This window comes from Drosophila gunungcola, assembly GCF_025200985.1.
Source record: "Drosophila gunungcola strain Sukarami chromosome 2R unlocalized genomic scaffold, Dgunungcola_SK_2 000006F, whole genome shotgun sequence".
Taxonomy (NCBI): Eukaryota; Metazoa; Arthropoda; class Insecta; order Diptera; family Drosophilidae; genus Drosophila; species Drosophila gunungcola.
The window spans coordinates 4,554,434-4,580,869 of record NW_026453168.1 but is presented as its reverse complement, the minus strand read 5'-3'; the positions used below and the strand labels follow the sequence as shown (position 1 = coordinate 4,580,869).

The following is a 26,436-nucleotide window of genomic DNA, read 5'->3' as shown; positions in this document are numbered from 1 at the left end:
GAATGAGCGACTGCAGTTGCAGCTGCAAATGCGACTGCCTGTTAATAGTAATTTCTGTCATATTTGCCAGTGGAACTTGCAGTCACGACTCCCGATAAAATGTCAACTTGACGTTGCCTGTGATGTGGTAACCTAGATTTCGTTAAGGCACTAGCATCAACACTGAGTACGTGAGGGATTTCCCGGGCTCCACCAACTGCACCACCCACTTTTGTTCTTTAGGCAACCACAGACTAGCAGAGAATAACAAGTCTAGAAGGTTCTGGGAAACGGGATTCTATAATATCGCCTTCAGCATTGTGTTGAAAAGATGGTTTCTCAATAAATGTGGAAACTATATTTCTAGGAAAATGTATTATGTTTTCATTAGGAAAAAATATTTATGTATTAAAATTTAGTTTTGTTGACCATAGATAGTAAGATATAAAGTTTACAAAAGGACTTTTTTATGTCTAGATGCCTAGTTCATTTTCTCTCATTCTTACTTAGTATTTCCAGAAACCCTTTAGCACTTCCAACAGTGTGCGGTTTCATTGTCAGCTTTCTACGTTGTCCTTTTAAGTTTAATGGCTGTTGGGTTGAAGGATTTTTAGTTGCAGTTTGTGGTTGGCCCTCAGCTTTATCTGTGTTAATTAATGCGTGCAGCTACATGTCGGGATTAGGCCAAGATGTGCCTGGGCCAGAAGCCATCAGCCATCAGCTGGCCAATTATGTCGGCAAACAAGCTGGCCGGCATTAGACTTGTCACTTTGCCCCATTTTCCTGGTATCCTCTCCTCTCTTATTGACGACCTCACAATGAGCCGGCGAATGTTTGTGTGAGGCTCAAAGGGGATTACAAACGAAATTGACCAAAAACATAACAAGCTAACAAGATGCCCGTTTGCCTGCGTAAGGAGCCCCATCACAATGCCGAGGAGAGCAACAACAGTTTATAAAATCATGTGACAAATGAGGGTTGCTTAGCTTACTTAGTTGTCCTGTCAGCTGTCCTCCGACTGGGTCTCCTATTTATCTGTCTGCTCCATCTGTCATTTATCTATGGCCACAAGGTCCTTATGACATATGCCTCACTGTGGCAAATTGCAGTGCCAATTACTTGCCATTTGGCAGATTTGTTGGAATTAAAGTGCTTTACTTCAAAGCAAATTTCAGAGAATAGCTGAGCTAAACAGAATCTTAAATCTTTAGCTACTAATTTTTAATAAATTGCAAAATTTTAATTTTGGAAAAACAAAAGCTTTGCATTTTAAAAAAGATTAACCATGCTTTTTAGTTGATATAAAACTTTGCATAATGAATGTCCTCGAATTCCTGTGTGAATCTCGTGTCAATTCAACATTTCAGAGTCATTCCAGCTGAAAAATGTGCAGGTTAAGTATTGATTTTGCTGATACCTTAATGCCTATTTAGACTGCTTGTTAGATGGCATATATACTCCTTACAATTCCCTGCATTCAACACCTAAGGGCATTACCCACCCACATTTTGCCCCTCTTAACATTTTTCGAAATGTTTTTTCCTGTTGCCTGTTTCCTGTTCCTCCGGCTGACTGAAATGGAATGTGTGTTGGGTTTTTGGCTTACTTTCTGGCTACATTCATTATAATGGCTTATTGTAGCATGAAAAGTGTGTCAGTCATGTTAGGCAGCAATTGCAATGGCAAGAGGGAAAAATCAGACTGAGGAGATGGGCAGAAAGATCGGAAAAGAGGAGGAGGAGCCCAATGATTGTGGACTGAATGCATTGTCCTTTGTTTGCACTGCACTAAGCAAACATAAAAGCCAGACATTACCCACGCTAGCACATACATTGACAGAAGCTCATCCTTCACACACACACGCACACACAGTGGCATGCAAGGACACTCTCCGAACGACACACAAATTGATGAGCATCGCGTGTGCCGAGCCTTTTGTTATTTTTTCGCTTCCTTTTCTTTTATACTTGCCACAGTTTTTGATTGATTTCTTGCGGCAAGTCAGCGACATTTCACAAGTCACTCATGCCCAGCCACCCACTCTTCCACCTCGTTTCCACCCACTTCCTCCTGTCAGTGCAAACTGACACAATTCCCGCCGCTTGGCTCGTAAAGCGGCTAAGAAAAATAAGCCAAAGTCATAAAAACAAACCGAAATGGAACGCACATGCACGGGCACTTGAGACCTACATTTAACTGGAAATTTCTGTTGTCGTCAACACATTTGTTGCATTAAAATAATTGAACAAAATTGTAAAACAAATACCAAGGCACAATCATCAAAATGCCATGGAAGAGCCAATTGGATTGTGCTACGGTAAAGTTGAAGAAAATACAATATTCCCGAAATTTATTTGAAGAAAATCAACTTGCAGCGCTTTACAGGAATTTCTCAATAAATATTTAATTAGAAAAGCGTTAACTTAACTTCACACGTCTTAATTGTTTTTGTTTAAAAAGTAATCCATTAAAAATTCAATGTATTGTTGTACAATTTATTGATTCCTTGATATATGATTCCATTCCTTATTAAGTTACCACCGATTTGCTTAGTTTAAAATTTGTTACTAAATTATTTAAAACTAATTTATTAGACTACTTGTTCAATTCATAGTTGCCACAATTTGATTTTCCTGTTTGGCGTGCATATGTTTCTGTAAAAGAAGCGAACAGAAAGTAGTAATTTGCCATAAAGCCACTCTATTTGCTGTGTGTAAATAAAATAGTTGATTAATAAGACCTAGAGAACTCATATCAGTGCAGCCACACAAATGCCGGAGCATCAGAATGACTCCACTCTAGACTTAATCCCATTTGATCCGACCCCGAATGCATTTACCTTTTACACTTTTCCATTCCTCGCATTGCGACAAAGGGAAAATTAATTAGCAGCACAGCCCTTGGACAAATCCAAAACAAGCAACAACGATGAATAACAACCAGCGGAGGCCAATCAATAAGTCAAATGCAAAGCTTTGCCCATTAAATATGCAATTAGGAAAGTGGGAAAACTGTTGGGGCTATCATGGCGGATACGTGCTGGGGCAAACTTTAATTAGCAACTTTATTTAATTAATAAATTTATTTTAAGGGACACATTACATCCACACACACAAACACACACGCTCAGAGCCGTATAAAACAATTCGAGTATTGTTCCAGCTTAAAATGCAATTGCAATTAAAGAGCTAAGTTCAACAATATACTCGTGCATTATGCACGACCACAAACAAGCAAATAACGCTCCCCAGCCATTTGTGAGTGTATGCGTTAGCTTGTTTGCCGTGCATGGGTATGTGTGTGCGGGGTGTGTGGTTGTTGTGCTGCGTGTGTGTTGTATGTTGTATGTTCTGTGTTCGCTGTGCTCTGCGCATTGCCGCGCATAAATAAACAACGCAAATTTGCAAATATAATGCACATGAAATTTACAAAATGGCTGCAGAATCCTGGGTCTTACGTGTGTGGCTGTGGGTGTATGGGTGTATGGATGGGTGTGCGAGTGGGTGGGTGAAAAGTTTTGGACGCGCCAACAAGTTTACACAACAAAATGGCGGCACCCATACAAGCGAACGCACCCACACACACAGGAGTGCAGTGCAAACAGCAACTAAAAAATATATATAGAAAGTAACAAAGTTTTTTTTCGGTAAACGCAATGTTTATTGAGCTCACAAAGTTTTTCAAAGGCCATCCCTTCACCCTCAATCCCCATCCTGTCATCTTGAGGTGAAACTGTTAGGAATTGAGATTGTGTGTTTTCTAGAAATCGTTTTTGTTCGAGATATAAAGGGAATTGGCATGTGGTTCTGTTCGAGACTTCGGGGTAATACAAATGTATGGTGATTAGAGGGAAGATAATTTTGTGTTATGTTTGTCAATTGAGAAAACGAATGTTTTCTTATTTCGTATTCATCATTTTATGGTTTGACATTTTTACAATAAAACAAAGAATTAAAATTATTAAAAAGTCAATTGCTATAAGTTGAAGAGTAAACAAATTTTGCTAGTGTTTATCAACTAAAGTAACGAGTGTAAAGTTCGTTTTTATTTAAAAATTTAAGGTTTAAAGTTTTTAGAATAAAACAGCATGTAAAATTATAAAAAAAGGTTTAAATTACTGAAAGTCAAGATTTATTTTATCTTTAATTTATCAAAATAATCAGGACTTTTAATGCATTTTTTTGGTGTTTTTTTTGTGTATTTCAGGAATCCTTAAGCCATGTGTATTTGCAAATCGTCAACGCTAGATGGGGTCTCAACAACTCAAGCAGCAACGTGGAAAGAATACTCTTTGGTTTGTTTGTTTATTAGTGGAATTTTTAATCAAAGTTGCTAAAGTTGAAGACAGACATTTTACTTGAAGTTGGGTCGTATCATGTGTTTTTTGCGGCGTTTTTGTTTTTATTTTCCACTCGTAATCAGGCGCCCGCTTGGCTTGTCTTTTACCTTCTGCCTTTTCTCTACATTTACCTTTCTTCTCCCGCAATGTTTATGTAATTCCTTTGGCAGTTTTGTTGGCTAAACTCTTGAAACTTTGCTGCCATGTAAACTGTCAGCGTCTGCACACATACACCCAAGGAAACACACACACTAACATGAGCGCACAGGAGCGCTTATCGCACTAAAGTCTAAACTTTTGTTTACACGTTGCGCCTCGAGACACGCACAAAAAAATAAATAAAATAATAGAAAAAGCATAACACAGAAGCCAAGTTTACCTACGAAAATTTTCCCTAAGCTTCTTCGAGTATTCTTTCATATTTAAGCTGAATATAAAATTTTACCCATAAATAAAAATAAAATCATAAAACATTAGACAGTAGCCAAGATTGCCTACATCGAATTCGCAATCTCACCATTAAAAATGTAAACATATATTTCATATTTCTCCACAACTTGATTGTCATTTAATTAAAGCTTCGATAAAATTGCGATGAAATTGCTCTCGATTTGCATATTTATCAATGCATCGATGCGAGTGAAATATTACGCAAACGCCCGGTATGATAGCGAAATGAAAAAGAGGGGCAACGGCAACGACAACGAGAATGAGAAAACGGACTTGTAGACAAGCAAATACACATACACGATTCGTGACTTACTTGTGCAATATTTTTCATGCAATATTTACATTTTTAGCATGTTTATGCACTGCCAGACAACAACAACACAGGCAGCTGCAATTTCTGACATTGTTGTTATTTACTAGACCGAACAGCCATTGGCAATGCAAACAGAATGCTAGACATGCCAAAGGACGAAACAGGTCGACACAAGCAGTTACCTTCTTCCCCCCAACCTCATACACTAATTTTTTCATTTCTTGCTAAAAACATTTACAACTGTGTTAAACTGGCCAATGGAAATACTTGCCATACTTTATAAACTATTTTATAAGGCAAATGCTTGACCGGAGATCCGCTTACAGAGCGAGGTTGAGTTGAGGCCGCACAAAAGTTGCGCCAATAGCAACCCGAAAGCAACAAAAAAAGAAATAAATATAAATGCAAAACAACGGTGGCAACGGCTACAAAAACATAGCGTTGGTTGGGCAGGCCGCAAGCTGCATAAACCACAAAAAAAATATATACATAGAGAAAACAGCACCAGAATTCAATTTCCAATAACGAAAAAATGAAAGAGAAATAACATCAACAATATGGTAGGCAAGAACCACAAACGAGTAAGGGGAAATGGAAAACGGGGTAAAAGTTGGGTAGGAAATTTAGTGCGCCCAAATCAGTCGTTAGTTTAATGCTCTAACAAAAAATGCAAAAGTTGAGCCCGATATTTTGATCTACGAATTTTGCATACAGTTCTGCCGAAAGCCGGAGAATAGCCGTTTTATAGTAAAAACAGTTGTTTAGTTTTTAAAAAGTTTTGAAAACATTTGAACATTTTTTTATATATAAATTATATTAATTTAATTTAGATACACAATAAAGTTATACCTTTCTAGCAAATATCTGAAAATATATTTTGGTTATCATAGAAAAATTATTGAACCCATAAACTACACTTATTTTATTGATGCTAACAGCTACTGTCCATGTAACAATTTGTACTTTCAATGATATTAAAAGATACTGAATTAAACGTTGTTAGATAGTTTAGACAATTATTTATTTATTTTCTTCAAAATCATAATAATTGTTAGGCATCTACAGTTTAATAACTGGCTTTCTTGACTCATAAGAAATTATTCAGTACCCACCACTGAATTCACCATTTGCCCATCTGCTTTCTTTATTTTCCTCAAATCATTTCAGTTCCCTGAGTACTTCTCAGCAAATCTGGAGCTTAGATTCCACAGAATTTGCTCGTTTTCTATAAATATTACTTAACCAATCTCGAGCTCATTATTGACTTGTGGCTTCAGGGCAGGAACAAAATTCAGCAAACAGAGTCGGCCATGAAACCTCACTTCACCAGCCTGAATGCGAGGGACTGGCAGTTTGGCAGGCTGGAATGGCAGGAAGCTTATCTAAGCCTTCAGCCACATCTTGGCTCGAACACAAAGAGCTGGCCCACAACATATGCCGCACACCTCCAAGTAGGTCACAACACCATAGCCATACATCGACCATCCGCCCAGGAACTCACCTCTCCGCTATTGTTGTGTGCGATTTTGGGTTTTATTTTGTGTGCGCAGCTTGTTGAAATATTTTTGTAACAAGCTGGAGCAGAATCCAAGCCAAAAGGCAAACAACAAGGGCAAAACAGTACGAAATTCCCTGGGACCATGAATAAAAGTTTTAAAAACCCGAAAGCAAACCAAAAGCAAATATGTTGCAGCAATTAATTTTAATTAATTTTATGTTATTTTCGCAAAAAAAAAAAAAAATCTTTTTATCGATTTCCCACTGCCTGGCTTCTTGCCCCAAGAATTTATTATAGGGATTGTTAATTTGGCTATGGCTGTCGGGGGGAAAGGACTTCTTAAGTAACCGCAAACTGTAGACTTAGGCAGCCTTTAAAGTGAAATGGAAAGCGCAAAAAGGGAGGCCATTAACCCAAAAAAAGGGAACATGCCAAGGCTGGGATATCGATGTCGTTTCCGGCTAATGTGTCCCGGAAACGGGTGGTTGGTGGGCGGATTGGGGTCGTATTGAAGCCTCACTTAGGCATCGTTTAGCGATAAAGGCGACATTTTGGACAAAGGGCGGGGCCATAACTTTAAACTGTAACGGCACAACTGTAAATTGTGCAAAACTCAGTCACAAAAACACACCAGATAGTCCCCATTACATTTGGCTTCTGAAGCATATTCTTTGTTTTTGCTGCGGCTGCAGCCGAGAGTGAAAAATCGTTAACCTAATTTTCCTACTACCCAGCTTCTGGTTCCTTTTGTCCTGAACCCCCTTTCACCCTGCCCCTCCCTTCCCACAAGTTGTTGTTTTTCCTCAAAGCTCTTGCCGCCTCCATAAATTTCCTTTATCTTTATGACTTGTTTTGCTTGCCGCTTGCGATTCCCCAACTCTCTGTTTTTGCCGATTCAAGCTCATGTACATATATTTTTCGGTATTTCGTTTGGGCTCAGAGTCGCGAGTGTTAAATAAAGCGTGTTAGGCTCTGCAAAAATAGGGATAAAAGCAAAAGACACACAGAAAATTAGCTGGGGAAAATGTTCTGCTTTTTTGTCGTCCACAAGTTTGGTTTTTGTCAGATTTTTCCATGTTTTTGTTTAATTTTTATGGCTATGTTTGGAAACAAAAAGTGAACAACAAAGAACTTTCTGGGTGTCAATTTTCTTTTATGGCGACCTCAATGCTGTCGATAGATAAAGGAAGTTTGACAAGTTATATACTTTTAACACCGAAATGCTTGGATGAAAATTAAAAAAACAGAAATAGAATTTTATGTTGCATTTTACAAATCTATTATTGGTTTTTAGTTAAATACAAAAATGGAGAAAAATAAAAGTTATCTAAAATAAAGAGAAGGGTTTTAAAACTACAACCCTAACATACCACATTAGTGCAGTTTTACTAACAGAAATACTGTATTGAACTAAAAAATAAATTTTTGCAATATGTGGTTGAGCTTTGATAACTAAAAAATTTTTAGTTTTATTGAAACGGAAATTAAAAATATAAAAAAAGGGTTTTAAAACCGATACCCTCACATACCGAATAATCGAAATTCGGCTGTCATTACAGTCAAAATGACAACTGCTGCAGAAATTCGCACAGAAGTGGCAACAGCATTCAGCCAACTGAATATGATGGGAACTGCGGCATGCCGTGGCCGCATTCGAACATGTAAAACTCATTTGCCCGAATTGGGTTAATTGCATGAGCAGCTACTAGCGGCACTTAATAAGCCGACCGATGCAAAAGTGACACGAATATGTGTGTGAATGCAATGGACTCGATGCCATTGCAAATGCAATTATGCAGCGGACGGTTAAGTATTTTTCACAATCGAATTATAATGACATTGCCAAGCAATCTGTAAGGGAATCGCTCAGAAGCTGATTAACATTATAAACTTGTGGCAGATCGATTGGTTAACCGGTTGGCAGTCGAGAAATCAATTATACATCGCTGGTAATTTAATGCAGAAACCATAATGTGGCGAATGCGTTATGCATTTTATTATATGATTGTTGCGGGTGCAGTGGAAATTTAATTAGCGTTTTGGCCCCGCTAATTGACAGCCCGAGGGTCTGCGAAAGTCGTTGTAATCTTGGCCCAAAAAGTAATCAAATTTATGCCCTGCAATTGGCAGGACGCCAATAAAAACGGAAACGTAAGGCGGCCCCATAAACAAAGCCATAACAAAAGGCAAGAAAGTGCCAAAGCAATATGCAAATGAATAAAACGCGTCGTCTGTCAAATGGCCAACAGCTGGCAGCCGGCTTTACCCCCCCCCCCCATAAACAAGCCAACAATGGAAATGGTCATGAATTTCTTTGAAGAAATTTTCAATTAAATACGCCAAAAGGAGTCAAAGCCGAAGAGGAAAATTAGGAATTAATTAAGACAACAGCCAGGCAAAGGCCCAGTAGCCAGGGTATAATTTCAAGCGGAAACCCGCCAAACAAACACAACTAACAAACGCCTTGGGTCAGGACCAGACCAGAATGCCGGGAAAGCTGGCAGAGCTGGGGAAACTGGGAAAACCCTGAGATGGCGGCTGAAAATTTATTTGTGCGTTGATTGCGCGCAAATGATGATCATTTAATTAAGCACGCAACGAAGAGCACAACTAGCCGTTGCTTCGGATGGGGAAAATGAAAAGAAAAAGCTAGGGGAAAACTGGAGGGAAACCCCGCCGAGGCAGTCGGATGTGGCTGGCCAGTTCAATCTGTTTGTGTTTTGCATTTCCCTGCCATTTTATGGCCTACTCCTCCAAGGCACCCTCCTGCGTTATTATTAAATTCTTTCTGCGGCCTGGACGTCTTCTGCTTTGATTGGTTTACTTAACGGCCTGCTGTTGAGATTTTTGTCCGCCTTTTCTTCATTTTTTTTCATTAGATTTTGATTTGAAATTTAAATTATGCGGTTACTTCGCAGGTCTAATCCCGCAGTTTGGGTTTCGGGGACATTTTAATATTTATTTTTAATTTGAAACTAATTGCGTGCAAATTATTTGAGTTTGCCTCAATTGCTGGAGATGGACATTTCTTGTTTATTGTAAAGTTTTGGACTTATTTGAGAGAAGAATTTATTAATTGGACCAAATTGTTTCAGGAGGTGGGTTGAGTTTAATAAGCATTTTATTTAGACCATTTTTAGCCATTTTAAGTGCATTATTTAATCACCAAAAATAAAAGTTTCCGCAGCCAAACGTTTGTTAATTAAAACTTATTGAAGTTGTTATATCAGGCATACCAATTAAACTGAACTATGAACTTTTCAGCACAAATATTTTTCGTTTAGTGCTCTACAGAATATTGCGTTAAAAGGAAATTCCAGCATTTTCATCAGTCAAAATTTGTTCTCTGGCATATTTCATTTATTAAAATATTTACGATACTCGTGGAAACTAAACGGGTTTTTTTTACCACTCCACTCACCCTCAGTTTTTTCCCCTTTTTAACGCATTCGACCCTATGTCTCTACTAACTGAGTGGTAACTAGTTTTTCCTGCTTCCATTTCGCCAGTGCTATCAACTAAAGCGCGCTCCTGGGATTTTGCCAATACCGCATTTTGCAGTCATATATAACGAGGGCTCGTTCGAATTCTTGAACCCTATCCACCAGTCCACCCACCACCTTCTGATCCATTTCGCAGACAACGTTGCGGCAATTTGTGCACAAACACAGCTATAACATACACATAAGCAGTTATAGGAGAGACATTAATACCAAATGAAAATTGAAATTATGTCTATACACTCGACAAAGTTTAATGGCAGAACAGAGCCAGATAGAGAGAAGTCAACCGGGGAATTGGGATCGGAAAAGTATCCGTGTTTATGCGAATTTCGGGGAACAAATTCGGAAAAGCTCTCAGAAGGTGTGAAACACCATTTCATTAATTCTTCTGATTTACCAATGATAACTTCATATATGTTAATGCAGTGCAAAGTCAAAAATCAAAACGAAAACATCTCAACCTATTTCTTAAATTAAAAAAAGCTTAGTTCATATAAAACATTTTTTTTAATGGTTTTTTTTTTGAATTGATTTAATCATGTTACAAAACACATCATTAAAATCCAAATTTTTTAAATATTTTAAGAATTTGTAAAAAAAAAAGGGGTGAAAATAGTAGATTCCTATAATTTGTATTTATTTGTAAACATAAAGATTTAATTTGGTTTAAGTGAACTATACAATTCAAGTTATTTAGCGCATGAACGTAGTATAAGTTGGAATTTGTGCGTTTTGTGTCTGTCTGGCTCGACGCGCACAAACAGTTATTTTTGTTTCTGGAGGGCGTGTTCGCACACACGCACACCTCCCACTTGCCACCCCCAAAACACACAAGCACACACACCCACCCACACATAATCAATGATAATCCGCTGGCGTATTATAACCGCATTAACAGTTAGGCACGTTCGATACAATTCGTTACGTTCCGATAGATTTTCATGCTCATTTCAGATAGCATCCGAAATATAATTGTATACAATTTGTGCAGCAATCTATACGAAGGGGTCGGAATTCAATTGCAACCAGTTTGGTTTTTATTTTGCGGATTTACTGAACGACCCCACCAAGAGGGGTTTTGAATTCGACAAACCGTAAACCATAAAATCTTCATTTTTTTTTGCCACAGATATGCGTGCGGTTGTTAAAACTTGCACAAAGTGACACCAGACAGCACCAAATTAACCACAAAATCAATCAAAAAGTGAACGAAAGATCATTATGGAAAAGTCCAGATGGCCGCAAGATAAATGACATTTTAAAAATCCGACAGAACGCACAGCTGTTATCCTGTTTTCAATCAAAAGCAACCAAAACAATTGATTAATTTCGAATTGAGCTTGAAAAAAATGTACCATCAATTGTTGGCGCAAAAGCTGAACTGGGATTGAATTCCACAATTTAAGTGGGTTCTAAGGGTAAAAGAAAACGAATTAAAAATCTGTCTGAAAGTTGCAAAGTTAAAAACACATAACTTTCAATTTGGGCAAATCCATTTTGTATCCTATGTAATAATATTAAAAAGGGGTTGCAATAAAAAAAAGACTTGTGGGTTTTGGAGCAGCACTTAGGTTACTAGAAAATTTAATTCAAACCATAATTAAGCCAGCAAAAGCTGAGTTATTAAATCACCAATCAATGCTGTTACCCTTAAGCAAACCAAATGCAATTTTGCAGCCAAATCTTAACCCAACGAGAACTGCCAAAAAAAAAAAACTATTTCCCACTGAAATTCGATTATTTCGCTGGTTCCGGGGCAACTGCATTAGTGAATAAATCCATGTCAAGTCGACGTCAAATTCAATTAGCTGACATAATTCTATTTGGGGACGCTGACAGATGGCAAACGGCAAAATGTTGCCGAAAAAGGGGTTTTGCCTCTGGCAAAATCTCCCCTTGCGAAAGTTGTCAACATGAAAACTGTGGAGGCGGGAATTCTGTATAGGAGGGCCATAGATAGCTGCAGAGTAAAGACATAAATTTTCAAAATGGCAGCGGCACGTGGAAATTAAGTGATGAATACTTTAGGGCGCATAAACTTGCTGCGAGTGCCCGAAAGAGAGGGAAACATGTACACATATATATTTAGGACAGGGGGAAAGGGAGGGTGGCTAAGTCGATTTAGGTCGCTATGCCCGGCAATATAAAATGTAAAACTGCTGGAGCGCAACGCATCCACACATCATCCCGCACAACGCCGCCCAAACTCCCGACAGAAATATTGAAAAATATGGCAAGTGCTGAAAATTTTGCAAAATATTTTGCTGGCAGTCAGCCCCTCGAACACACCAGCCCATACATCACAGTGATGCTTCGATGCGTGGCCAACGTGGCGTAAGCCTTTTGGGCACTATTAACCAACCGCCGGGGCTACGGGCACTTGGTCTACGGTTCAACCACCTCTTCGTCCCCCTCGCTAAAAGATCCGCTAATCCAATTATAATCAATTCAGTGACGGGACCAGGGCTGCCAACGCGCCCCGGCATCGAATGCAGCCCTAATGGCGTTATAAATAAACAGGAACTCCGTCCCGAATCCTGGTCAGCAAAAGGACTTGCCGTGATATTCTTACCTGAAATGAGAACAAACACAAAAAAGGCAATTAGATTTACACATGAAAAAATAATTAGCAAAAGATCGATGAATGCATTTAAATTAAATAGGACTCACGAATCTTACTAAAGAGTGATTATAAATTAATTAGAACTACCTTCATTGAATTAGTGTGAAAATACAAATTTGTATGATATATAAATGAATTATAACTATTTCAATTCATTTAAATTCAAAAAAAATTGTTATGTTGTTATGCTATGTTGTTAGCTTATTTTCCATTTCAAAATAAGCTGATTATAACTTTCAGCATTCCGGACAACATCTCTTATCAATATCTTGCAGCACAACTCTTTGCTGAACCTACATCAAAGTAAGGCATTATCCACTAAGAGGGCTCATTAAAAATGCACGAGTCAGATAAGTAAGGTGCCCTAAGCTCGAATCAAAGTCAACTGCGAGTTGGCTTTAAATTTTTAAAACAAATAACAATATTTGCCACATGGCCCGAAGGTGGTTCGCACAATGCCAGGGCAAACAAACCCGAAAACGGGGCCTGCAAATTATCTGGGGAGCATCAGAGCTGGGAAACGGTTCTGGATTCCCCATTCTTACTGATTGTGAAATCGATGAAGTAAATCGGTGAAGCGATAACATAATAAATTCAGCGTTTCACGCTCAACTACACCACACTGATACTGGGTTGTTGTTATAAAGAAGGTGCTGCTGATATTTATATACCTATCACAGTTCCACGAAAAGAGGGCCCCATAAATATTTATGATCTCCAATCGTGAAGAAAGGTGGAGTATGCAGTGCAACAATCAATTCAGCTCCTCATTTTATTTGTTGTTGTGTTTGTTTTCATGTTGTGCACATAATTCAATGGAGCCAGCTTCCTCGCAGCCACCCACTCGCATGCCATCGATAACAATAAGAGCAACCCTTTTTAGACCCGTTTTTTTTCCGTATTGTTGTTTTGTGTGTCTAACCCTCGAGGAACTTCCGCACTCAAAAGTTGGCCACAAATAAAAGGAGCCGGCAAAAAGGTTGGAAAAGCGAAATGGCACATGATGCTCGAGAATTGTGTGTGTTGTAAGTGGTTCACATATCAGAGATGGCAACCTTTAACCTGTATTGGTCACTGATTCGATTAGTCGATCTTTTTGGTTAAAAAAAAAAACATTTTGAACTTTTAGGGTTTCAGTTTTAATAATAATTCTTTTATCTCTATGTTTCAATCCAGCTTGTAAATTTAAAATTGATCAAGTTTTCTATGTAACAAAGAAATCTCTTATTACAAATTTTAAACCACGCTTTCATCACCTCGTTTTGCCGCATCTCTAATCGGTTTTTTCTTTAAAGGACCACCGGAAAACACTTTTCAATCCTCAATTCCCTTTGGCATAACTGTACTCTCATATTTGCTGATTTGACATTTATTCTGGCGGCTCGGTTAGTGACGGCGGAAAACCTTTGCGCCTTGGTTGCCTGAAAAAATTATGAGTGGCATTAAAATTTGATGACTGTGTGCCGTTTCCCAAAGGCAAATTCCGCCCTCCGGCATTAGTTGACTTTTCATTTTTATTTTAAGTGTGCAAGGACTTTCAAGGCATTCAATTGTCGGTAACAAATCAAGTGGGTCGACGACCCCCATCAATGGCAACTTAACCATAAAACACAGACTCTCAAAGAATGCAATTGCCGGCAAAGTCCATTTGCCTTCGGTTGTCCTTAAATATTCTCAAGTCGATTTTTCTCTGGAGAAAAAGTCCGGAAAAGTATTAATTTTATTGATGGCAATGAAAGAAAGCGTAAGTCAGCATACAATAGGAAAATCATTTGAAATTAAATAAGTTATTAAGCCATTGTTCTTTAAAAGAGTGTACACTAAAGAAAGATAATCAAGACAAGAATTTAGTCGTTTACATTATATATCACTTTTATTCAATTGATGTAAATTTGCATTTATATATTTTAGTTGTGTTAAAAAATTAAATTTAATTTATTAATAAATTGAAATTTATATTAATGTTTATCGATAAAATAATAAAAATATTAATAAAGTCAAAACTTATTTACTAAACACTTTAAAACATATTTAGCAACAATATTAATGCTAGGAATTTTTCCAAATTGTCATAAAACAGTTTAAATTTGGGGAAAACGTTTCTATCCAAAATGAAAATGGGTTTCTCCTCAAATTAAAGAAAATATTTCTTCCACATGTTCCATTTTCTCTTCAGCACAAATATTATTTCAGCATTCTTTTCGTTTTTCTCGGGGTCAGACTCCCCACTTAATTGCTGTCCAGAAGCATACCGAAATGGTACTTTCCCATTCCGACTTTCATAAACAGCTCCAGCATATTTCAAATGTCAAGAGAGAAGGGGGCCAAAGGATATATAATACAAGAAGGACAGTGAGGCAGCTTAAGTGAAAGTGTGCTTTTTCTGCTCGCATTTCTGCAGCGCAGAAGTGCCACATAAATTTTTATTTAAAGAACAACAACAATAAGGAAAGTTTATTACGAATTTACTGGGGTTAACCTCCGGTTAAGTCGGTCGGGGCTTACACTATAAACGTATACCTATATATTCGTCGACGTTAATTGAAAGTTAGTGCGGCGTTTTTATTAACACTTTCGGAGCGTCTGGGTCGGGCTGTTAATTAAGTTAAATGTTCTCAAAAATTATGCAGCTCGAGGACTTAGTTAAAGGTATTAAGCCAAAGTTACTGTCTGCCCGGCAACTAACCTAACTGGGTAGAACTTTGTGCGCAACTTTCTGACCTTAACAATAATTTACACTTACGCAAAAGTTGGCGAAACTCTACCCATCCTACCAATAAGTCGTTGCGGTCGGTTAACGCGACAATAAAAAACACTTTAAAAAATGTGCCCATTGTTCTGGGGTTCGGGGGTTTGGGGGAAAAGAAAGAAACTTTTAATAAAAAGCAGCTACATTTTGGGGTTGCTTTGGGTCCTTGGGGGAGGGGTCAAAAAGGGAACATCGTCAAGTGAAAGTGCCCGAAACTTGGGCGTGGAAATTGCAATTTCTTCTAGGTTTATTTTTTTCAGGGCGTGGCGCATTGAGGCATAAATAACAGCAACATTATTCACACCGAAACGACAACAACAACCGCAGTGGGGAACTGAGAATAGAGACTAGAGAAAGTGCCCCCCGTAGGATGGTGGGATTTTCTTCTTGTTTTTGTTGTCTTCGCCTGCTAAGCAAACTCGGGAAAAGAAAGCCAAGTTGAGGGCAAGTTTGTCTGCCAGGCAATACCACCCATCCACCCAACAGCAGCCAAAGTTTATATTTGGTTTATTTACGCTTAGCCAAGTTTTTTTTCTTGTTTTTATTTGTTACTTATTCTACACTTTTTGGGCGGAGTATTGAGTCAAGGGGCAGAGTACATTTTTTAACGCTTTAGCAAATTTTCTGGCTCTTCAAAGTTGCTTTCGGTGTATTTTTCTTTGTTTTATTGGCCCAAACTTTTGTCTCGCGTTTTTTAAATATGCAAAAGTGAGTGCCTTAATTCCCTCGCCGGCCAAAAAAAACTTAAAGCAGGTGTACACAAGTTGCCTTAATTACGCTTCTGAGAAACACAATTCTCCAGTGTTTTAGTCTAATTAAGAAAAAACGTTCTAAGAAACAAGAAGATTAAGTTCATCTTGGCAGATAAACAAACACATGATTTTTGAATGAGAACTCGATTTTTAAATAAACTTTCTTTTTTTCGAGATAAATTAAAATACTTTGATTTCACACAGTTTTCTGTAAGATGGAAGAACAACAGTTCATTTTTTATTAATTTGTTCTTAATGTTAAAGTTGTAAGCCTTGTGTTTCGATATCCCCAAGATTGTTATTCTTTAACCGTAATTCCTCTATTAAAAAACAATCCCCCTATTTGAACAACCCCAAATCTGCTTCCTTAGCCCCAGAAATAAAATCCCACCCTCACCGAAACTCTAATTAGGTTAGGTAACCCATAATCTTTCTTACGGGCTTACTTTTATTTCAAGAAGCTTACGGTTCATATTTAATTTTCCAACAAAAAAACGGTATTTCATTTAATTTGGTTTCAGGGCTTTGAAGTTGATTGGGCTCAGTTCGGTTCTTGGGTTGTTTGTTCATGTGCCGCCGCATTTATTAACACTTGAAGGTTTTTGTCGCGACAGATTGCCTGCAGCGCCACGCCCCCAGGGAATGCTGCCCCTTCCTCCTGTTTGTTTTCTTTTCGGAAAGTTATTTACAATTTTCCACGGACTGACACCCTCCCGGCTCTTATTTTCCAGCTTCTTTTCTCGCCTTACGCGTATTTCCCACTTCATTTTTCTCATTGCCGGATAATTTCGAATGCATCAGCCAGCGGTTTGCTGGGCCACGGGCTATCAGCTATCGGTTATCGGTCACCGCTTGCGCCTTGAGAAAATCTCATTGACTTTATCTCATTATACGCCTGATTGACCATAAAAATTGGCTCATCCATAAAAATAAAAAGTTGTGTAAGAAACCGCAGCTTTGATCTTTCCCCTCTCACAGTATCCCCAACTTTATTTTGCTGCCATTAACTTGCCGCAAAACAAAAATATGGCCACTCCCCAGGGTGCAATCCTTATAAATTGCTTCCACTATCCACGAAACTTCCTTCTCCACCGCTTTTGATGGCTTTGCCTTCGTCTCGTTCTCATAAAATTGCTTAATTAAATGAGTTTTATGTCCTATTGACAGTCGCTCAAACGGAAAGAGAGAAAATTTATGCGGACTTGTCACGTAGCCGACAATTTGTCTCAATCATAATTTTCCCCTATCTTAACATTTGTTTCCTTTTCTTTAACAGTTTTTCGGGTTCGGTTCGTTTTGTCGGTGTCCTTAATTAAGGCCTCGAGCTGGGTGCCGGCTGCCAAGGGGGAAAATATGCTATTAAAAGAAATAACTATACACACGTGTTTTCCTGTCAGACAAAATATAGTAGAATAATATCACACGACGAACATTGGAAACAAGGAGAAACATATCTGTACAAAATAAGCATATTTAGATACTCTTTAATTTAAAATAAAAATAGTTGATTAGTAAATTAACAGAATTAATAAACATAACTTAAATATTTCATAAAAAAAAAATTATTTGTAGTGAAAGCCAAAGTGACATTTTTCACTCGACAAACACTTCAATAAATTAAAATTTATTCTATGCTTTTCTCTATGAGTTTGTCCCGTTTCTTTATTTAAACGAGTAATGTACAACAATTTATTTAGTGAATTTGATTCACTCTTGGATTCTTCATTTCTCAACGTCATGCTACTCACATTCCTCGCTTAATGATTTCAAAGTTCAACTCCAGAATTGAAATACCTATTTTGCAGTGATGTAAATCACAGACTGCGTCTGTAATTTGTTCACATTCTTCAGGGAGACGCCAGACTTTTGGTGTTTGAAGGGGAAAGCCCTCAAAAGAAAGCCCAGACAAATAACAAGAAAAGTAAAACACTCTCGAGCCCACCGCAAACAAAAATCCCGCCCACCTATGAAAAGGCGCACCCACGATTTCGGGCACATTACGCAGACATAAATACAGACAAACAAAGTTTTGTGCGACGCGTTTCCGATTTCGGTGCTTTTTCCGGGGGAAAATGGGAAAAGGGAAAAGGAAAAAGGGGGCGGGGACGGGGGAGTAGGCACGCATGTTGTCTGCCGCTTGTCTGGAAAGAGACAACTCTGTTTGGAAAAACTGCGGAGGGTTCAGCCACCTGGCAAAGATTTATGTAGACCAAAAAGGTGTGTGTGTGTGGTTGTGTGCGCGTCTTAAAGCTGCAGGTAAAACGGGGAAAATTTACGAGCCAGACGGGAAACCCTTTCACAGCAGAGGAAGGCCCTTTTTCCCACCCACACTCGGCATAATTAGGCTGCCATTAGCAGTTAGCTGGCCCACAAACATAACTCTCGATGTGGCCCGAAAAAGTACTTTTTCAAACTCTCTGTGTTTTTGCGTAGACCATAAATTTGTGTTGAAGGGGTTTGTGATCATATCGCTTACACATTTCCATGCAAATGTATTATTAATGAGCGGATTTCTTTCGGGCCTCCTCTGATTTATGTGCCACAGTTAATTAGGATCTCGATTTGCTGCCCCAATTCCTTTCCTGCTTTCCACCGTATTTATTTTTCGTTTTTTGAACTTTATTTAATATTGATTTTGTTCACACGGCCGAATACAAACATAAATCAAATTGCAGTCATTTATGCTGACAAATGCAAAAAATGCAGCCACAATAAAATAAATAAGCGGCATAAATATTGTGTTTGGCAGGCCAAACTATATGTAAATGAGTAAATGGTCAGCAAATGCATTTCACCGGAATTTCCAATTAAAATTTTTATTGCCTTCCGATGAGACAGAAAGATATGTAACACAAAAATTAAGGCTTGAATAATAAATATATACTTAAACTTTATAACTTATCATGGTTTTTTTTTATGAAATGTACCGTGAATATTTTTTATGAAAATATAAATGTAAGATAGTTTACATTTTACAACATTTTTCAGGTGCTTTAACATATATACTTAAGAACTTTTTGTGAGTTGTATATGACCATTTTTTCGTAAGAGTATTGTACAAATAAAAAGTCTATATTATTTGTCAATTAATTCCATCATGCAAAAAGTCAACCACCTTTACTCGTGTTTTTTCAAGCGCTTTTACAATTTAATAATTTAAGGCCATAACATGTTTTTTATCTTTGCACATGCTCGCATTTTTAAAAAATAAACAAGAGTCAAGCTAGTTCAATTCAAATCAATAAATAAAAATTCATAAGCATATCCATTCGATCAGATATGTATTCGGGGCAATTAGGATTATGCTAATTCGAACTATTTGTGATATTTCTATGGCTAATTTAAATTCCATTTATTTCACTCGGATTTCCTTACAATATTTTTGATTTAATTTCAGTTAAAAAAAAAAAACATAAAACAAATTGTGCAATTTATTGGTAATTAACTCAGCTGAAATATGCCCTTTTTTCTGACATTTTTTGTGGGTATTTAACCCACGAAGCATACGTTGCTCAATTAATTTATTTAAAATACCAATGCTAAATGAATGGTGAGGTGTGGAAGATAAAGAGTTAATGCAATTTTAATGCCTGATGAATAAACAATTAAAAATGGTTTAAGCGCAATTTACGGGACAGCATTTAATATTGTGCATACGTTGTTAAAGTAAAAATCCGAAAAAGCGCTGAAAACTTAGGAGGCGAGGGAGAATCTGACATTATATCAAATTTCATTCATTAATTTCCATTTGCCAATGCCACGCCTGTCTGACTCTGTGGGTTCATGCTTTTGCCCCGACTCAGGGATTTTCCCATTTCCCATTTTCCTTACCCTGGCATCACCCCGCTAGAAAACTTTCACTCTCTGTGTAATACAAAACCTGGTCTCGCTTTTCTTGTCTTTCCTCGTGTTCTGTTGCGTTGTCTAATCATGTATGAATGAATAATGATATGAATTTGACAAGGCACAAAGTGTACAAAGAAAGAACGGAAAGCGGCAAGGGCAGGACGAACATAAAGGACATACAGAAATTTATTCATGCAAGTAAATGCGGGAAAAATGGAGAACGGCTGAGTTGGGAAAGGAAATTTGGTTTGCCGTGATTTTAGCCATCTAAAAAGCTACCGCTTCTCATTTTACATGCAGCGGAAAATCTGGTTTTACAGAGGGGAGAAACAGAAAAATAAAGAATCTGGGGAGCATTGGCTGGTTTTAATTACAACACTTTAAGCTTTTGCCGGCACTAAGTAGCTGCAAGTGGCCGGAAAAATCTTTCTGAGCCCCAGCCCTCAAAAGAAAAACTCGCTTCCCCCAGAAAGAAAAACAGGTAAAATAAGAAAATGTATTTACATTTATTATTAATGTACTTGTGCTCTAGCTAAGAAACAGCAGCAGACACTGGGAAATTGCGTTGTCAGCAGCAGCTTCAAGATATACGGCTGTGCCAGGATTTTTTCTTGTTTTGTGTTATGAATCCTTAATGTCTGACTCCATACCCCAAAGTATAAGCAAAAAGCTCCCGAACCAAATAAAAAATCAATGAACAAATCCAAAATGCTTTAACCTGCAATCCTGGGGTCGCAAAATGGTAATATAATAGGGTTGACGGTATCAGTTTCTCAGAGATAATTAATGGCACAAATTATGGGTTTAAAAGCCACCATCATGTTATTATCAATATGCAAGCTTTGAGCAATCTTATCTTATATAATCAAAATGTAAAGACTAATCTATTTTTATAAGAAAACGTTTTCCTTACATGGTTTCCCCATTAGCCTAACAGATGTAAGCCCCCCTACAAATTCTCCAGGGACATATTCCTCCGCCTGTAGTTTCCATTTTTATTATACGATATTTTCAGACTGAACATGCGCCTTATGCTTCCTGCTCCCCTATGTGCTTGAAAAAATTACAAACATTTAAAGTTTGTTGGAAAATAATATAAAAAGGTGCAGACAGAAGGGCCTTTCGATGTTTGCCTTTGAATTTCGGTGTTTTTGTCTGTGGGGGATGCATAAAATATGCGTCTGACAGACGTACTTGGCTTATGTTAAATTTATGCAGCATACATTTGTGCGCTGCTTGTTTCCCTTTTAATTTATTTTTAAGAGGCCTAATGAAAGTAAAAAAATAGGCAGTGGGGTCGGCAAATAATAAAAGGCGAGGCGTGAAAATGCCGCAGGCGAAAGTATTTAACACCAACTACAAAAGCACGCACGTCTTGCCCTCGCAGTCAAAAACAAATGGGCAGCGGCGCAAGCAGCAGCCACGATAATTGCCCCAATGGACGTGGCAATTACCGGGCCGTAAGCCACAAGGATATGGCAACGAAAGGACTATGGACTATGGACAATGGACAATGGTGCGCAAGTTATGCAGCACAAATTGCAAACATTTCGGGATATTGGTGGTGGGTCGTAAAGTGGCATTGACAACGGATCAATGTGGCGGGGGATTTTCCAACTTACCTTCCACCCAGCCCCAGAATTCAATCAACTTCCCCGTTCATTTGTAGCCCAATTAATTTCGGCAATCTAACCAGTAAAAGCCATCAAGCTAAACAAGTGAACCCGGAATGACAAGTCGTAGATGCTGGCACTGAGAAAAAACTACTTAAGTTCTTACATAAAACTATCTGAAAACTGTTTAATTTCTTATATATCAACTGACATTTGTGATATGTTTTAATGTTCAATTTCATCAACTTTTTTACTTCTCCTGTAGCAATCACAAAATTTTAATTATTCAATTTAAAAAAAATATACTATCCAAAAAGACTTGTATATTGAGTTGATAAAATCCTTTTGATGAATAACTAAATGTACAAAAAAAAAGGTTTATTAGTTTTGCAGCATGCATTTATTACACTTTCTTTAGCTTTTAAGAGAATAAAATAGATTTAGCAATTAATATATCAGGGTCTTTTTTTTTAACAACATTATATAATTTGTTTCAGTGCCTCGAGGCCGGTCGCCGTGGCTGCGATTTCAAATGCAACTTGCCAGAGTGCAACATTTCATTTTGGATTGCAAAACGCTCGAGAATTGACTCAACAAAAACCTCGACAAGCTATAAAAATGGCAAAAACAGAGACGAACCGAATCCAAACAAACCATACTACAAACAAAAAAGCATAAAACTGTTGCGAGAATGCTTCTTTTGGCGAGTGTGTTTCGTTTCGGGCCAAACAAAAACTGTGACAAGGCACAAAGACCAGGCTGGAAAAAATGGAAGGACTAAAACAAATATTCAGCAGGAGGCAAACTTTATTTCGGTTTCAATTTGCGATAAAAACAGCGACAACAGTCGCCAGGGCAGCGGCAAATGAAATTTAACAACTCGCCGAGGAGCAAACTCGAATGGCAAATGGCAAATGGGAAATGGGAAATGGGAGATGGAGCTTGCAATGAGAAGGGGAATTGGGGGTTGAGAAGAATAAGGCAGGACATTGGGGGCGACTTGGCACAAAAGACGGGCGATGCATTTCCCCCGCTGCAATTGCTGTCGCTGCTTGTTTTTGAACATTCATAATAAATTTTGCGCTGCGAACCTTCTTCGACAGCAAAAACAAAAGGAGCTGCATATATATCGTTTTTTTGCTCCTGTTTCTTCTTTTTCTGCCGCCTCCAACCGGTTGAAATGTAACGGATGTTAGAGTTGCGCACTGAAAATTATATATAAACAGGATATGACAGGCAGGAAGCCGTTGCCCCCCAGTTGCCCACCACGCCCCCGAGCGCCCACAACTACTACGATAGAAACACCGCCCCAAGTCGAAGTGCATTGCTAAGCATTTTCCTCAGTCGTTTTTTTTTTTTGTTTTGCCTTCCATTTGCCCCCTTTCTGCTGCTTGAATTTTAATGCCAAATGGCATTCCGGATTGAGCCAGGTCCTAGTCTCGGACCATAGAAATATCAGACCAGCTTCGGATATGCCGCTGGCCAGGACTAAACGACTATCAGGGGAAACAAGTTGAGACGCAAGTGACAAGAGTAGCAGGAATACGGCAATACTGAAAAGGATATTGTCTCCGGAGGCATTATTTCATATTTTATGCGGTACGTATATATTTCTGTTAAATGTGTCATATATATTTAAATAGTTAATGAGCTAGCTTTTTGAAGAATTAAATTAAAAAAATTTAGCATCGTTTTCTAATTAGTTTAAAATGGTTGCCTATCCTTGAATATATACGAGAATTCTATTTAACAAAACATACACATTAAATAAAATTTAATAATTGTTAATAACAAAATTTTAATTGGTAAACATTTTCAACCAGAAAGTATACTAAAGATTAAGTGCAGATAACAACGTGAATTAAAGCTTCTTATCTAATCTAGATTACCCTGGTGAAATAAAATAACAGTCTACATCCAGAGTGTTCCAAGGAAAAATCTCTTTCAATGGCTACCTTTTTCTCATATAATCGCACTCTACTGCATTTTAAGTGGATGAACAGCAAAACAGCTTTACTACGAGATAGTAAAACCAAAGTGTAGGTACGATAAAGTACGAGCACTACTCCTTCGCAATATATTTTATGCAAGTATAAACACAAGTGCAGAGCTCTCATAAATCACGCATACGCACTGTGCCACTCTGCCTGCCACAAGAGGAAAAACAATAAATAAACGAGAACGAGAAGATAGTATAAACCACAAAGGAGTGCATAGATCTTGCTTATAAACATAACCGAAAGAAGTAGAACCCCAATTAGTCATTTATGAAAGAGGCATTGTTCCCTGATAAACTTGAAAGTGGAAAATCAAAACATCAAGAGTTGGATGTTTTGATTTCGTGGGATAAGAATGAGCTGTGTAGAAGGTCCTTTTCCCTCCTCTTCATATTGAACAACTTTATCCAATTTCTCGTTTTGCGCTGAGACCAGCACATCGCGCATAAGCACGTACAAATCGCATTTCTTAGGCTCCATCCTGCCGCTTTTCTGCTTCCTGCTTATCCTTTTTTATTTGCCCCTGCATGTGGGCCAAGCTTTGGTTGTTTAGCTGTCAGATTTACTTGTCTCACTGGGTCGTAGTCAGAATATCCTGGGTGGCTGCGATGTGAATGTGTGTTTGTGTGTATGTGTGCTATAAATCGACAGCTAAATCTGCAAAAACATTGATAAGACAAGCGACATGCCAATGCGGCCAAAGGCATTTGCCAACGCCTCTCCTCTGGTTTAACCCAAAATACCGAAACGAACCGAAAATGTTTAGCCAACTTGCTGCGAAATTGCTTTTCGATTTATTTTCTATACGTACATATGCATGTTTGCCTATGTACAACATATGCACGCCTGACAAATTGGGAGAGAGGTAAGGCATTGTGACAAATTAGTCTGTGGGCATTTGTTGCTGCTTGCTGCGCTGGCACAAATTATGAGATTCTTATCGCCATCTCTACGATTGAGTAATAAACCGAGTGAGATCCACAATGTTTGCCCAGGGAGTGGGATGCAGATGGCTGCCCAATTTGTGTTTGCCCCATTTTGGCCTGGGAACTGGGCCAATTTGGTATGGATTTGCTTGTTTGCGAGAATTTGTAGAAACTTAAATTGCAAAAAATATTTGGCAAATTCTGCTTGCAATATTTTTGGTTAAATTTCAATTAAGTGAAAGTAAATGAAAAATATGTACCAAAATGTTTCAATATTGATGCACATCAAGTGTTTTGTTTGGCAAGAAAAGCTTAAAGAATTTACAAAATTTGTTATCCGATTAGTTTTTGTAAATTAATTTGATTTTTCTCACTTTGATTAACCAATTTATTTTAAATAATAGTTCGTATCTACCAATTTTTATTTGTTTATAATTTATATTTACTTTGTGGTTTGTAAAACGTTTTTCAAAAAGAATTTTACTTATTTAGTCAAAGCCGTATTTCTCGTTTTAATCTTAAAATGTTTTGGATTTTTCAAATACATATTGCTGGAGTCATGAAACCTAACAATTGAATCATAAATATTATGATTATTTAACACACTTTTTAATGCTTTTTTCTTAAAAACATTTTGCATTTAACTCAGTTAGATATCTAGATTGATACTTGGCAAACTGAATGCTATTCCCAATGTTTCAAAAATACCAAACATTTTAAACTGCACTCACCTAATGTCTTGGTCCACTGGGCGGTGGGTCGCCAGTCGGGATAGTGTTTTGGGAAGAGCTCGCGGGTCCAGTAGGTGTGGAGGACGACCTTGTAGACGGCCAGCCGGTCCAGGGTGCAGCCCGTCTGGGGGGCGGGCTGGGTGGCAGGGGGCGTGTTTAGCGAGGCGGTCGGATCGGCATTCAAATTCGTATTGGGATTGGAATTGGGGCTGGGATCATCGGTGAAGTAGTAATTACGATTCAGATTCGAGTTGGAATTCAGAATGCCATTCTGGTCCTCGAACTTGACGTTCTCCCCCTGCTGATTCTCCACACTATAGGCGTATATCGAAGGGTTTGAGATGAAGGAGGCGCCATAGGCACCAACGGCATCCGCTTTCGGGGAAATAAGGCCGAGGCCCAAAAGGATAAACAGCAGCCAGTGGGCCAGAAAGTCTGTTTTCGGTGTCGCTCCCATTTCGTCAAATGTTGCGTGCTAATTCGCTCGCCCTTTCTCGCTCTATCCTTCGCCGGTGCGGAGCTATTTTTGTTTTGATATAATTTATATTTCTCGCTTTTCTTTTATTTTCGTTTCCTTTTTTTTGTTGTTGGCCGCTTACACTTCACATTTGCCTTCGGGCCGTTGCTTAAAAATAAATGCACACACACTCGCGGCACTCACATATTTATTTTTGGTTTCTTTAACTTTGTACGCTCTGTGCGTTTTCTTCACTTTTTGGACTTTTGGCGCGCAGCAAGCTCAACAAATTCGATATGGGAGCGGAAAAGTGAGGAAAACAATGGAGGTTCTGTGCACAGATGTTAGACAACCGCCCGCGCTGAGAGTTCGTCGCGGACTGAGCAAATGTTGCGGCAGGCAATGAAAACACCAGCCACGGAGAGCGCAAAACGAGGAGACCCTGCAGTGGGAGAGAGCGGCGAAGCGGGAGAAAATTAACCATCCTTTTGGCAGAGAGCGGGAGAGAGAAAAAGAGAGAGAGTATCATGTTGGGGAAATTACTGTCCAACTGTTGTTTTGGTCAGAAGAAAAAGAAAGGAACAGCCTGTTGAGCTCCCAGCTAACTGTTGTTGTCCAGAGAACTTTTTTTATTGCTTGCTAGTAGGTTCATGTTAATCC

General features: G+C 38.3%; 1 protein-coding gene across 1 annotated transcript in view; it reads right to left on the bottom strand.

The window, feature by feature from the left end:
- Window positions 1-26,148, bottom strand: part of LOC128254629 (uncharacterized) — a 44,621-nt gene extending 18,473 nt beyond the window's left edge. The window contains exon 1 of the mRNA XM_052983812.1: window positions 25,320-26,148. Coding sequence (XP_052839772.1) covers window positions 25,320-25,776 — 457 coding nt within the window. The 5' untranslated portion in view covers window positions 25,777-26,148. The remainder of the gene's footprint in view (window positions 1-25,319) is intronic.
- Between the last annotated feature and the right edge of the window lie 288 nt (window positions 26,149-26,436).